The sequence below is a fragment of the Heloderma suspectum genome, chromosome 8 (assembly GCF_057233095.1).
Source record: "Heloderma suspectum isolate Gila_16-S chromosome 8, 16-S_ref, whole genome shotgun sequence".
In the NCBI taxonomy this organism is placed as follows: domain Eukaryota; kingdom Metazoa; phylum Chordata; class Lepidosauria; order Squamata; family Helodermatidae; genus Heloderma; species Heloderma suspectum.
The window spans coordinates 7,413,556-7,427,584 of NC_139465.1; the positions used below are offsets into that span (position 1 = coordinate 7,413,556).

Sequence of the window (14,029 nt, forward strand, 5' to 3'; positions counted from 1 at the left end):
CACAGAACAATTGGTGGTTGGAGAAAAGGGCTGTGGAGCCAGGGGAAGGGGGCAGGGCCATCTGGGGAAACCTGGACGGGCAGATTGGAACTTGAGGAGGGCCAGATTTGGTTCGTGGGCCTGAGGTTCCCCAACCGTGCCCTAGAGTCTTTAGTTGAAGGGTTCTTGTTGGTTGTTCCATCACAAAGTTGTATACACATCATTCTGCCTCATTAAGGAAGCCCTTGCAGCTTTGAAATGAGAGCAGTTTGCTGAGTGCTGGTGGGACACATTCCAACAAACCATCCCTTTTGCTTGCCTTTGTGACTTGTGTGCAGGTGATGCACAGTTTGTAACGTGATAGGTCGATAATGAGGACAACTTGTGTATCTCTGGCACACCATAGCATATAGTGTCTTATGCTTTGTGATAAATAATGGCACTAGTTATTTAGATATTTAAAGCCAGGGTGTAACTTCCAGATGTTTGTTCTACGACTCCCATAAGCCCCAGTGAGCATGACCAGTGATTGGGAGAGTTGCCATCCAAAATATCTGGAGGGCACCATGTTGCCTACCCCTATTTAAAGCACTGGTACACACATACCTGAAGCATGTGGAAGCTACTTCAGATTTGAAGATGTGGTGGCTCGCTGCAAGCCGGCAGACATTTGTGTAAAGTTGCTGCCATGTGCAGGACCAGGCTACTTTTCTGCATGCCATCAGCTCTCATAGACAAACGGTCCAGCTATGGATTTGTACGCATCGATTCCTCAGCCTGGACGTGCTGTGATGTGTTTTGAATTCAAGCTCATCCGCTCTCTTTCTCTCTGCCTCTGTCTTTCAGAATGCAGTGACTTCTCTCCACCCGTGACTGTGATGCTGCTGATCTTCTTGTGCCTTGAGGGTTTTCTGTTTCTTACGTTCACTGCAGTCATGTTTGGCACCCAGATCCACTCGATATGCAATGATGAAACGGTAAGACCTCCATGGGGTTTGTTTCAAACCTTGCCTGCATCTGTCTGGAGAACTTCGTGGCTGGATTTGAACCTGCGTCTCCCACATACTGCTGAGATGTTGAATCTCGGCTAGAGCTTGCCTTCCTCTCTGAATTACATAACTACAGTTTTTAAATATATGCATCTATATATCTATATATTTGCAGGAGATTGAAAGACTGAAGAGCGAAAAACCCACGTGGGAACGGAGGCTACGCTGGGAAGGAATGAAATCTGTCTTTGGGGGCCAACCTTCTCTGCTATGGATAAATCCTTTTGCTGGATTTCGAATCAGACGGCTGATGCTAAGAGCCAAGAAAGGAGGTCCTGAGTTTTCTGTTTGATCCTACCTAATCATGCTGGAACTCACAAAAAAGTAGTATATTGTATTTATTGGGCACCAGCAAAAGGGGAAAAAACCTGCCCACATGTAACCTGTGACCAACGGAGACTGACACACATGAAACATTTTGCTTGTAGCAAGCAGAATTTTATACATTTATAGCCACAGACATCTCATTAACTCTCGGAAGTGTAAACTGGATATGCTACCACACATGGCTTTTGAGCAAGATAAACAAACAAAAACAACCAAGGAAGGTGGATGGTCATACTAAAGAAGCCAAAATAATCGTCTTTACTACTGTAACTTATTATTTTAGAGGATTAATTATGCATTTATTTTTGTCAAACCCCTTTTATTTGATATGTGTGTGCTTTTCTTTCTTTTTTTTAAGAGTTGATCTCTGCTGTTTTTATAAGACCATGTGCTGAGGCACAGTTGTCAATTATAATACAAATGCTGGAAATCGCTAGCCAGAAGCAATCATTTTTGTCCTGATAGTTTTCAGGCAACAGTCAGCCCCATCATGTAACTTTTTCTCCTTGTCCCAAGAGCCCCCTGAGCTGTATCTCTGCATATGAATATCTCAACAGGCCTGTGATTTATGACTACATAACCAAAAACATAGCTAATCAGTGTCCAGAATTTCCTTTGCCTCACTAGATTATTCCTTTTTAGGAATAAATTTAGAATGCTAAATGTTCAGCATTCATATTGCAGTGCTATATTCCGCCCTCAGATATTTCCGCCAGTTTGCTGGTCGTAACCATCTAAGGAACTCATCTTCTGCCACTTGGTGCATCTAAGGATGGCTTTTTGTCCTTATGCAAGGAAAAAGGGGGACCTAGGACAGAAGCTTCCTGCAGAATGAATGTATTGCTGCTTGGAAGTCTCGTAATCCAGCCAACAATCTCTGTTGTTTCTTACATTTCATTGCACAAATTTGTCATAATATAGGCCAGCAGGGTGTCAGAAGCTGCCCATACCCAGGTAGACCTAGTGAATTTGATATTCCAAAGTAAGTATGTTAAAATACTTTAGTCGTAGTATATTGAGTGCACATACACAAAAATCTTAAACAGGTGTGTATTTAAACAAGCTGACTTGCACCTAGATTCAAAACACACTATTCAGAAGTCAGCTTTGCTGATCCCAAAGGGTCTTAACCACTGAGCCTCACAGGTGCCTCACTGTGCTCCTGCACGCACAAGCTTCTGTGTTCATTTCTGCAGCAGAGGCGCCTCTGAGTGCATAAAGAGTTGCTCACCTGGCACTGCCCCCTCTGTTGAGCTGCTGAGACTTGCCCTCGTAAATGCGGGAGCACTCTCTACACGTCACAGCTCACACACAAACAAGGGGTCCTCAAGAGGAACTTCAGACGTGTTTAGAATGATGCTGCCCGTCGTTTACATTATCTCCTTGGAGCCATGACAACTTAATTGCTTTATTCGTCATAGCTACATTTGTTTGCCATTATCAGTAAGACAGAGCAGTAGATGTCTTCAGAAATTAGAAGCCCAGTGCTCAACTGGTAGGAATTGGTGTAAGAAGGATTTTAAAATCCTCAACAGCAACAACAAAAGGAAAGCTGACGTATTGTCATATTGCAAGCGCAATGGCTTCCGAGCCGGAAAAATGAGTTGTGTAAAAGCAAAAGCAGCTCTTACCCTTGTAAAAAGAAGCTGCCGCATAGTTTGAATGTGCTCTTAAATCTGTAAGTAATGAATTACCATCTGAATAGAGTGATCTCAAAATAATCCTAAACTGGTCCTTTCCTTTCCCCATCCCCAATTCTTCTAATGTCACCCAATAACTTAGCATGGGAGACACAACGTAAATCTTGAGCGTATGTATGCCTAGTTTTTTTTTTTAAAAAAACTTCCTATTTTAAATTTGCCCTAAACATATCAGGGGTGAGCTTTTGCTTTGCTTTTGGCACCATAGTACTTACATACTTGGGAACCTTCCATTTTGGACACAGCTGGAACTTTGAGAGATTCATCCCAGCACTTCCCACCGCTGAAGAGACACACCCCTCACTTAGAGAGTGGCTTGCCTCTTCTCTAGTGACTAGCGAGGAGAACTGCTGTGATGAGAATAAGCACGGATGCCTTCCAGCACATGTGACTGTTTCTTTCCATGAACATCCCTTCTTTAGATTCTAGCCCACATGCTTACCCTCAGTATTCAATATAAACTTTAATTCTCTGCAGCTGGTGGGTGAGTGACCTGGGGGCGGGGGGAGCAGGTATACAACAATGGGTGTAGCAAGAGACCCTGCAAAGTCAGAAATCTATGCAGATAATGCGTTGATGCATGTTTGCAGTCTATTCTCATCCCATGAACAAAACTCTGCAGTTCTTTCTTATGTATATGTATTTGCAGCTATTTTGGGTCTGTGCACATATTACTGGAGGAACTGACAAACTGAAGTCACAAGCTGATGAATGAAACTTTACACGGATGCTTAAAAACAAGGGTAAAAAAAAAATGCAGCGAGCTCAAGAAGATCCTTTACCATTTCTGTTTTGCACCTTCACCTAGTTTGGGAATTGGTTATATCTGCCTTTATCACAAGAGTCTTCATATGTGCGCCGTTTGATGAACCGTACTGCTGGAACTCGGCAAATCCCTTTTAAAGCAGCTGAACCTGTGTGTGACTTAGCAAGTGTGTGTGGTGTGTGTATGAAAATGGAGTATCTTGGCTTTTCAAATCCTTGTTCTGTTGTAACTTTTTTTAAATGTAAAATAAAGTAACTAATTGAAGTCTTGTTGGATATTTAATTTAATGGTAAAAAGGAAGAGGATGGAGCACGTGCTTTGAATGTGTAAAAGCCCAGATTCAATACCTGGCATCCTTCCTGAATTTGGGAACAATGCCTGCTTAAGACCTCGGGGAGCTGAAGGCAATCAGGATAGGCAATTTGGAGCTAGATGAACCAATACTATCACTTCTGTCTTTGTGTTCCGGTATTCCCTGTGTTTGGCTTTTTAGAATATTCCTTTTCACAAGAACAGTGTCCATCTGCTTTTTCATTAGGTGTTATTCAAGCAGAAAAAGGCTGTCAACATACAGCTTGGTATCCAATCACGTTTCTTGTAGCCAGTGAGCTTCACCTTTTTCACTTCCTCTTTGCACCCACTGCCCACCAAAAGGGTTTCATAGGAGAGGAGCAGGCAATAGGATCTGTGGATGTTCATAGCAGCCCCTCCTCTCCCACCCATAACACTGGCACTGGCCCAGTATAGGACATAATCATTTGGGGCTATTTTGAAAAACACTCTCTGCTTCTGTGCACTATCAGGTGGTTTTTAAAAAAAGGTTTACTCCTACGACAGACTATAGAGCAGCTTCCCCTGCTGGTGGCTAGAATTAAAGTTATGTTCCGTGCTGATGAATATATTTGAATATGCACACACATACACTGCAGTGAAGACTAATTCCCAGTCAAAATCCTTGGAAGTTGTACAGATGGCTTTAAATAGTTGCCATGACTAATATGATGGCAGTGTTATGATGGCAGTGATGCAAATATATACATCCAAGGCTTTCACAGTCTATATTTTCTTAGGTGCACAGTTCAGACTGTCATTTACAAAGATGCCCTAACCATCCACAAGTAGCAGTGGAAATGCTGAAGTATTAATTGCATGTTTATTCCAATATATATTTCTTTATTACTTTTACTCCAAGAACAACATGTACCTATTTTCAAATATCAACATCTGCTTTTAAAAATGGTAAATCTCAAAAACCTTGTTAAGTCCTAATGATATGCTGATCAAACTATAACAAAATGGAAGAGAAACCCACAAATCACATGAAATAACATATAAATTGAATAAAGGTTTTGTTTTTTGGATCTGTATGGAATCTCCTCTGCTTTGGATTATTGCTAAACCAGTCCTGTATTCTGTTTCAACAACTACACAACAGATGGGAGTGTAACAGAAAATAAACCACAGAATGCCAATTTTTGATGTACAGCATACTTGCTAGCAACCGAGAAGAGCTAGAAACGGTACTTATGCTAATAATGTCAATAAGTCTTGTCTGATAGATGCTACATGAATGAGATGTTTTACAGATAATAGGAAGCAGGTTCTGATTATGCATTGATGCTTGCTGTCTGTCTTCAGCATGCAACATACTGTTAGGTTCTCATAAGAAGCAGCACCACTAAACCCAATGGAGGTACATTTCTTTGTTGAAGCATTGTGGAGTCTCCCAGGGGTTGCATGAAGCGGAGGTGGGGGTGGCAATATGCCTATGGTGTGAATCTTTTGCTTCCATTTTTTGGACGGGTCTGTTCAGGTCTGTCTGCTGTTTGAGTCTTCCAAGCCTTGCCCATATATGGACAGATCTTGGAGCACATGAACAACAGCAGGGAAAACCAAAGACCTGTGGCAGCGATAACTTAAAATACATGTGCATACCTTCTATTGAATCTCCATTAACATAGAATCATGCATCTTGAATATGAACTTGCTAGGAAGTTCCTGGCCTGTACACCTTACAATGCTAACTGAGGAAACTGCAGCATGAAGCCCCAGGAAAGGAGACACTGTTGACAGGTAAGTTCTCTTTTATTCACCGCATCACCACCAGTTTGTTGGATGGAAGGATTCTACCATCTTGCAGTGTCAGTTGCCGCTGTGGGAACAAAGCTGGTTGGACTTGAGATACGAAGACCTTTAATGTTAACGGCTGATTTCTTCAGCTTGCTTTATAGAATCTCCTGTTTGGGTATAACTGCCTGAGGCAAAAGCGTTGTAGGTACTTCGGAGCCGGGGGTCGGGCCTAGCTTGTAGTCTTCACTTCCTGTACTGGTGGAAGGAGAAGGAAGGGATGTTTCAGGAGAAGCTGTAGAGGAGAAAAAATGTGCAAAAGGTGTAATGTGCTGTGGTCCATATGGGATGCACTCTCCATATGATAATGCCTTTTGGGGAGCCCCTGGCAAGATGCTCTCAGTGGGCCCCTGTCCTGAGTTGGTCCACTCTCTCACCACTGGGCCCAATCCAGCCCAGAGAGAGAACGAGAGAGAGTGTGCAAGTCTAGTGGAGTATGCTGCTCTCTCCCCTCTCTCTCATCACTGCTTCTATGCTCAGAGAGCACAGGTGGATAGACAGTGATGCCATGAGGAGGAGGAGAGGGGTGTCGGGGCCATGTGATCTGTCCAGGTGCCTTCAGCTGGCATATGGGCCATGGCAGGTGCTCGGTGATACTGGCCCTGCTTCCACAGGTCTACAGCAAGTAACATTCTCTTTCCTGGGGGTGATGAGAAACTGCTCCATGTTAAAGGAGTTCAAGAAAAAAGGAGTTCGAGATTAAAGCTCTCCCTGATATAAACAGGCCAACATTTTTAATTTCCCTGGTGAAATAGTGAGGAAATTGGACACCTACAGACTGAAACAGTGTGAATTACAGAAGCCATGTTGTTGGGTAGCACAATGTGTCCCGGAAGAGGTTCTATGTTAAGGCTGGATGGCCCTGATTGGTACTGTGGCACATCTATAGTTGTTCCTGCAGGAAAAGAAAGAAAGCCAACTCATTCTGCCAGTAGTTGATGAGCAAAGACCAAATGCAGGCATCCGTTTGACTCCACCATATTTGAATACTGTCTATAAAACCTTCCAAGTGTGGGCCCAGTAAATTCTACTCCGGGTGCCCTTAATCATTGCAAAATTTACATAGACATAGACTTGCAATGTGGTCCAGGTGCCCACAACCTTTTTGACCCCTGAGGGTCACATCTAGTGTTGGATATGGGGCCGGAGGCCACACACACATAGGTAATCCCCCGCCCATTTGCACACATATATACACACACACTTCCCCCAAATACACTTCACACAGTCCCCCCACACATACTTCCCACAGTCTCCCCCCAAATACATTTCATCCCATCTATTTTTTCAGTTATATTTATTTTATCCCATCCCATCTTTTTACAAAGAACACTGTAGTTCTTCTAGGACATTGTTTACTACCATGCAGGTGACAATGTCCTCAAATTTCAGCCACTTAACATGCATGCTTTTCTTACTGTATGCAAAAAGCACCTGGGACAACCCCCCCCCCCCAAAAAAAACCCCTAACTTGTTCTAGCATTTGGGATGCTTTTTTATCCTGGTCTGTTCATAATCAGGCCACAGAACACTGGTGATTGGGCAGATTAAAAATAAAATAAAATAACTACAACTACTACAACAAATAGTGAATGTAGCGTGTCAGAGTAAAAAGAAAAAAATCCAACCTAAACGGATCCAGCAAAGCAGATTTAAGTGCCTGCAGAGAGTTTCCTTTCTGAAAACCAAAAAGAAACTTGGACAAAAAAAATACACCAAGAGATCTACTAATGTTTGGAATAATAAATGTCCCATGATACAAGGAAGCAGGATTAAATGTCCTCCTTCTGTAACCGCACATATGACTTTGTTCTGTGGACTTTTGATTGTCCCAGGATACAACTGAATGTGGCTTGGTTTAGTAAAATACCCCCCAAACCATTTATGACCATTTCTTTGTTTCCATTTACAGCCCACACTGATTCTTTTGCTTTTATTTATATCTACTCTGAGCCTTCAAAACACATTCTCATCCTGCCATGCCAACTTCTTTGCATGCAGTGTGGTATCTGTGCAAAACACAGAGTGGGTGGCTGGATCTAGGCTTCTGGCTTTGGGTCATGACAGAATTGCCCACATTTTAAAGACGTACAGGGAAGAAACACGCACCCCCCATTTTTGTACCTCCTAGGAGCATCTCCTGCAGCAAGCTGTCGATCCTTGCCACGCCAAAGAGCTTGATAAACTGGACCTGTTCAATCATCTGCCAAGTAATGCTTTGGAGAGGAGGCAGGAGGAGGAGAATGTCACTGAATCTTCCTCGTGAGTCGTACTGCCGGTCATTGATGTAATCTTCCAGATTCACCTGTACCTGAAAACGCATGTTCTTCACCTTCCCAGGCTCACTCAGGCCTTTGCAGTCTGGGAGAGAAAGAGATGAATGGTCAGACTGAGTTTTTTGCTTTCATGTAGCATATTCATGCAGCTGACCATTGGCTTAGTGCTCAGACTGCTACAGAACATTCCCGCTAGTGCAGGGGTGTAGTACCTAGACCTTGGAAGCCAAATTTGGCCTGCCTGGGATCCAAATCCAGCCCACCGGTGTTTTCCAGATGACTGCACCCCTTTCTCCCAATCACTGATGATTTGGTCATCTCCTAGCTTTTTGTGCAGATTTTTCCCCATTCTAAAAGGTTGAAATGCCTCTCTTAAGGCTTAGCTACTGTCAGGAAGAGCTTCAAGCTAAACTAGGCTGGCTTTTTGGTACTTTCACCCCGCCCAGCACTAGAATGCAGCCCCCGAGAGCTTCTCCAAAATGGAATTTGGCCCTTGGGCTGAAAGAAGGTCTCCCCTGGTGCTTTTGAGCTTACACATTCTTGATCTGCAGCAATATGGTGTTTACATTGCTGCTGAACACAAAGAAGAGAAACTGGTTCTCAGGATGCAAGATAGAATTTATTATAAGAAGCCCAACACATTTTGGCCTTTTTTTCTTCTTGTAGGCCTTCTTCAGGGGGTAAAGAAAAAAGTCTGCAGAATTTTTTCAGCAAAATATTGTCTCTTGTGTCAATCTAGTGGTGACCGTGGCAAGATCTACATGACTGCTTTATAGCAGCATTGAAGTGCATTGATAACTGTTGGGGCACATTACAGATTCAATATACTGCTATTGTAGTGTTATTTCCTGCTTTTATTCCACATTATACAGTTGTTGTTCAGTCGTAAAGTTGTGTCCGACTCTTCGTGACCCCACAGACCATAGCACGCCAGGCCTTCCTGTCCTGCGCTCTCTCCTGGAGCGTGCTCAAGTCCATATTCATTGCATCGGCGATGCTATCTAGCCATCTCATCCTCTGCCGTCCCCTTCTCCTTTTGCCTTCAATCTTTCCCAGCATCAGGGTCTTTTCCAGGGAGTTTTCTCTTCGCATTAGGTGGCCAAAATATTTGAGCTTCAGCTTCAGTATCTGTCCTTCCAATGAGCAGTCAGGGTTGATTTCCTTTAGGATGGACGGATTTTACCTCCTTGCAGTCCAGGGGACTCATAAGAGTTTTCTCCAGCACCACAGCACCGTCCATAGTTCCTCAGGCACTCTGTCTATCAGGTCTAATCCCTCAAATCTATTCCTCACCTCTACTGTATGTTCATAAGGGATACCTGAATGGTTTAGTGGTTTTCCCTACGTTCTTCAATTTAAGCCGAAATTTTGCAAGAAGCAGCTCATGATCTGAGCCACAGTCAGCTCCAGGTCTTGTTTTTACTGACTGTATAGAGCTTCTCCATCTTTGGCTGCAAAGGACATAATCAATCTGATTTCAATATTGACCATCTGATGAAGTCCATGTGTAGAGTCGCCTCTTGTGCTGTTGGAAAAGAGTGTTTGCTATGATCAGCGTGTTCTCTTGGCAAAACTCTATTAGCCTTTGTCCTGCTTCATTTTATGCACCAAGACCATGCTTGCCTGTTATCATGGTGATTTCTTGACTTCCTACTTTAGCATTCCAATCCCCTATGATGAAAAGGACATCTTTTTTTGGTGTTAGTTCTAAAAGATGTTGTAGGTCTTCATAGAACCGATCAACCTCAGCTTCTTCGGTATCAGTGGTTGGGGCATAGACTTGAATTACTGTAATGTTGAATGGTTTGCCTTGGATTCGTACTGAGATCATTCTATCGTTTTTGAGATTGTACCCCAGTACTGCTTTTCCCACCCTTTTATTGACTATGAGTGCTACTCCATTTCTTCTAAGGGATTCTTGCCCACAGTAGTAGATATGATGGTCACCTGAATTAAATTCGCCCATGCCTGTCCATTTTAGTTCGCTGATTCCCAAGATGTCGATGTTCAGTCTTGCCATCTCATGTTTGACCACCTCCAGCTTACCTTGATTCATTGATCTTACATTCCAGGTTCCTAAACAATATTGTTCTTTACAGCATCGGATTTTCTTTTCACCACCAGACACATCCACAGCTGAGTCCTTTCGGCTTTGGCCCAGCCGCTTCACTCTTTCTGGTGCTACTTGGAAATACCCTCTGCTTTTCCCCAGTAGTATATTGGACACCTTCCGACCTGAGGGGCTCACCTTCTGGCGTCATATCTTTTAGCCTTGTGATACGTTCCATGGGGTTTTCTTGGCAAGAATACTGGAGTGGGTTGCCATTTCCTTCTCCAGTGGACCACATTTTGTCACAACTCTCCGCCATGACCTGTCCGTCTTGGGTGGCCCTGCACGGCATAGCTTATGGCTTCACTGAGTTACGCAAGCCCCTTCGCCACAACAAGGCAGTGATCCATGAAGGGGACATTATACAGTATACCACAACAAAAGTCATAGTGTGTCTTACAAGGTATAAATGTGCAAGAGGCTTATAGTGTTACCATGATGGGATTGTAATGATATAACACAAGGTGTAGATCTGTCAAACTACTGTGTCAATCTACTGACTGAATCATTTGTGATCTACTTTGGATGCTCACCTCCTTCTGTTTCCTTACATTACTGCTGAAACATTCCCTTATTTTTGCATTATCCTCAGGGTCGTTTTTTCAACATTGCCATCCATGTAAGTGGCATTAGCTTAGTTTATTATTTATACCCTACTTTTCTGCTGAAGCCTTCAAAGCAGCTGACAACAAAAATATCAGAACATGTCAGGACACACAATAAATTAAGTCAGTACCTCCATTCTCAACAGAGCAGTTAGACAGCAGTTAGAACAGAGGTGGGGAACACGTGGCTTCCCAGATGTTGTTAGACTCCAACTCCCAGTAACCTTGACCATTGGCCATGGTGTCTGGGGCTGATGGGAGCTGAACTCCAAGAACATCTGGATGGCCCTCAGTTCCCCCGTCCTTAGTTAGAACAACAAGAAATTAGATCAAGCATCCAGAAAACAGCAGGAAAAAAAACCTGAACCACTGCAGCAAATAGCAGGAATGATGGTGGCGCCTTATCCAGATTTCAGGAGAGACTCCCAAGCATCGGCAGGGCAGAAACAGGCAGCGGATCCTTGTCACTAAAATTGCCATCATCCTCTGATGATGAATAGGTCTTGGAGGACAGTATGTGAGAGGACTGTACCTGGGTCAAAGAACACAATGGCTTTGAGGCAGGCATATTCATTATCGTCAATCTGGATTTCTCGTAAGGGCTTTACTAGCTCATCCAAGATCCTGGTGGCTACACGGGCTATCTCCAGCTCTGGGCACTGCATTGGGATGATGAAGTCATTTCCTGAGGAGGAGGAGGAGGAGGAGAAAGAATATCTTGCATCAACATAAACATTTAGTGCCGATATTAAGGAGTTGTCCCATTATTGCTTTTAAAGGGCTGATTTTTTCTGTGTAAGAGTTGACAAGCTTTGAAATTCAACATCAAACTCTTCACCCAACCTCTGATGGGAAAGCTAATGTACAGTTTTTGTTGCCCCGTCTCCAAACAGATCTCTTGGAGGTACAAAACAGGACAACCAAAACAATCAAAAGGTTGGAACACTTTGTCTATGAGGATCAGCTATGGCTGAGCCAGGCAACTTGGTTCCCTCCAGATGTTTTGGACTGCAGCTCCCATAATCCAGTCCATCGGCCATGTTGGCTGAGGCTGATGGGAGTTGTAGTCCAAAATACCTGGAGGGCACGAGGTTGCCTACCCCTGAGGTAGAGGGGTCAGGGCTATTTAGATTAATTAAGAAAAAATGGTGGCTAAGGGTAGATGCGATTCATAGAGGTTTATAAAATTATGCATGGCATAGAGGAAGTGGGGCTTTTTTTTCTCCTTCCTTCCTGTCTCATAATACAAGAACTTGAGGATAACCCAATGAAATTAGTTCTGGAGTGCAACAGCACCCTCACACCCATGTTCCCCAGCAACTGGTGCACAAAGGTTCACTGCCTCTGTTAATGGAGGTAGCACATAGCCATCAGGACTAGTCACCGTGGATAGCCTTTTCCTCCAGGAATTTGTCCAACCCCCTTTAAAAGCCATCCAAATTGGTGGCCATCACCACATCTTGTGGTAGCGAATTCCATAGCTTAACTCTGTGCTGTGTAAAGAAGTCTTTAATCTGTCCTGAATCTCCTAGCAATCAGCTTCATAGGTTGACCCCAATGGGTTCTAGTATTTTGAGAGGGGGAGAAAAAGTCTCCCTATGCACATTCTCCACACCATGCATAATTTTGTATACCTCTATCATGTCTCTCCTTACCCTCCTTTTTTCCAAGCTAAACAATCCCAGCTGTTGTAACCTTCTCTCAAAGGGGAGATGCTCCAGCCCCTTGATCATTTTAGTTGCCCTTTTTTGCACCTTTTCCAGCTCTACAATAACCTTTTTTTGGTGTGGTGACCAGAACTGTACACAGTATTCTAAGTGTGGTTGCACCACAGATTTGTATAAGGGCAGTATGATGTCGGCAGTTTTATTCCCAGTTCCTTTTCTAGTTATGCCTAACATGGACTTTGCCTTTTTTTTTTTACAGCAGCTGCACACTGGGTTGACATCTTCGTTGAGCTGGCTGGCTAAAATGCCAGGATATTTTAGCTTAAAACTCCCACTGCCAGTTAACGGAGCCATAGGAGAGGCATCTCAAACTTTTAGAAGGGGGTGGGGACATGGAAAAGCTGAGAGACCCCCCAAAGGTTTGGGAAATGCTGGGCCCAGAGTTGGCCCCCAGGCCAGATTTGGCCCCAGGCCTGATGTTCCCCACTGTTGTGTGCATGGAAGGGATCTTCCACGAGAAGAAGGGCTCTGCTCACAAAAGGTCCCTCTGCCTGCTTTCGGGGGATCCGCCCTCCCGCAACTCACCACAGCTTACCCCATTCAGTGGGTTCTCCTGACTCTTTGTATAGCATGTTAAGCGGGCTGGAGGGCTGCCATGAGAAGGACAGGGCGGGGAAGCCCACTTTCATCAGTGCAGTTGATCCAGCATAAATCTGGATCCAACCCTACACCCTTCACAGGATGTGTAGTTTGCCTCTTAGATAGTAGTAATGTGAATTTAGTACTACTGTACAAAGCCCCAAACAACTTGGGACCAGAATACCTGAGAGAGCTCCTTCCCCCTTACCAACCTGCCTGGTTACTGAGGTCATTGGAGGGCTTGTCCTAGTGGTTCCACATGGACCTATGGCCCGATTGGAGTCCACCAGGAGAAGAGCTTTCAGTGTGGTGGCCCCCTTCCTTTGGAATTCCCTGCCCCTGGAGGTCAGGCAGGCACTCCCTTGTTCCATGAGGCTTTCCTTAACTGACCAGTCATGTTTTTTATTGTTTTTACTGTTACTGTTTTTAAAAATAGCGTAATTTTAATCTGGTGTTTTAATTTTTTACTGTTTTATCTTTTGTGTTCACCGCTCTGAAATCTGTTCTAGATATGGAGTGGTATATAAATATTGTAAACAAACAAACAAATAATAGTTTGCCCCCTTAAACGCAGATTAGGCCAACTCTTGGAGGATGACTGTATCAGCAGCACCCATTGATCATGGAACCATCTTCCAAGGCAGTATGCAAATGAATACAATAGATACCAGGGGTGGGAGGGGAGGGGTATTGCTGGAATAGTTGAACGTTTGCTCTGCCCCACAGGGGATCTTCTTATATTAGGGTGATGCTTTGGGATGGGAGGCACAGATGGCCATAACTT

General features: G+C 43.8%; 2 protein-coding genes across 5 annotated transcripts in view; one reads left to right on the plus strand and one right to left on the minus strand.

The window, feature by feature from the left end:
• The window catches only part of ZDHHC7 (zDHHC palmitoyltransferase 7), a 36,314-nt gene extending 32,229 nt beyond the window's left edge, over positions 1–4,085 (plus strand). For both annotated transcript variants that reach the window (XM_084812838.1, XM_084812839.1), the window contains 2 exons: positions 826–956; positions 1,144–4,085. In XM_084812838.1, the coding sequence (XP_084668964.1) occupies positions 826–956; positions 1,144–1,320 (308 nt within the window). In that variant the 3' untranslated portion in view covers positions 1,321–4,085. The remainder of the gene's footprint in view (positions 1–825; positions 957–1,143) is intronic.
• An 8-nt stretch (positions 4,086–4,093) lies between these two features.
• LOC146338825 (hepatocyte nuclear factor 4-beta-like) overlaps positions 4,094–14,029 on the minus strand; it is a 47,483-nt gene continuing 37,547 nt past the window's right edge. The window contains exons 7-10 of one of the 3 annotated variants that reach the window (XM_084812835.1): positions 11,472–11,624; positions 8,073–8,309; positions 6,724–6,843; positions 4,094–6,183 (exon numbers count right to left, since the gene is read on the minus strand). In XM_084812835.1, the coding sequence (XP_084668961.1) occupies positions 6,047–6,183; positions 6,724–6,843; positions 8,073–8,309; positions 11,472–11,624 (647 nt within the window). In that variant the 3' untranslated portion in view covers positions 4,094–6,046. The remainder of the gene's footprint in view (positions 6,184–6,723; positions 6,844–8,072; positions 8,310–11,471; positions 11,625–14,029) is intronic. The other 2 variants (XM_084812837.1, XM_084812836.1) reach the window with 2 other exon arrangements.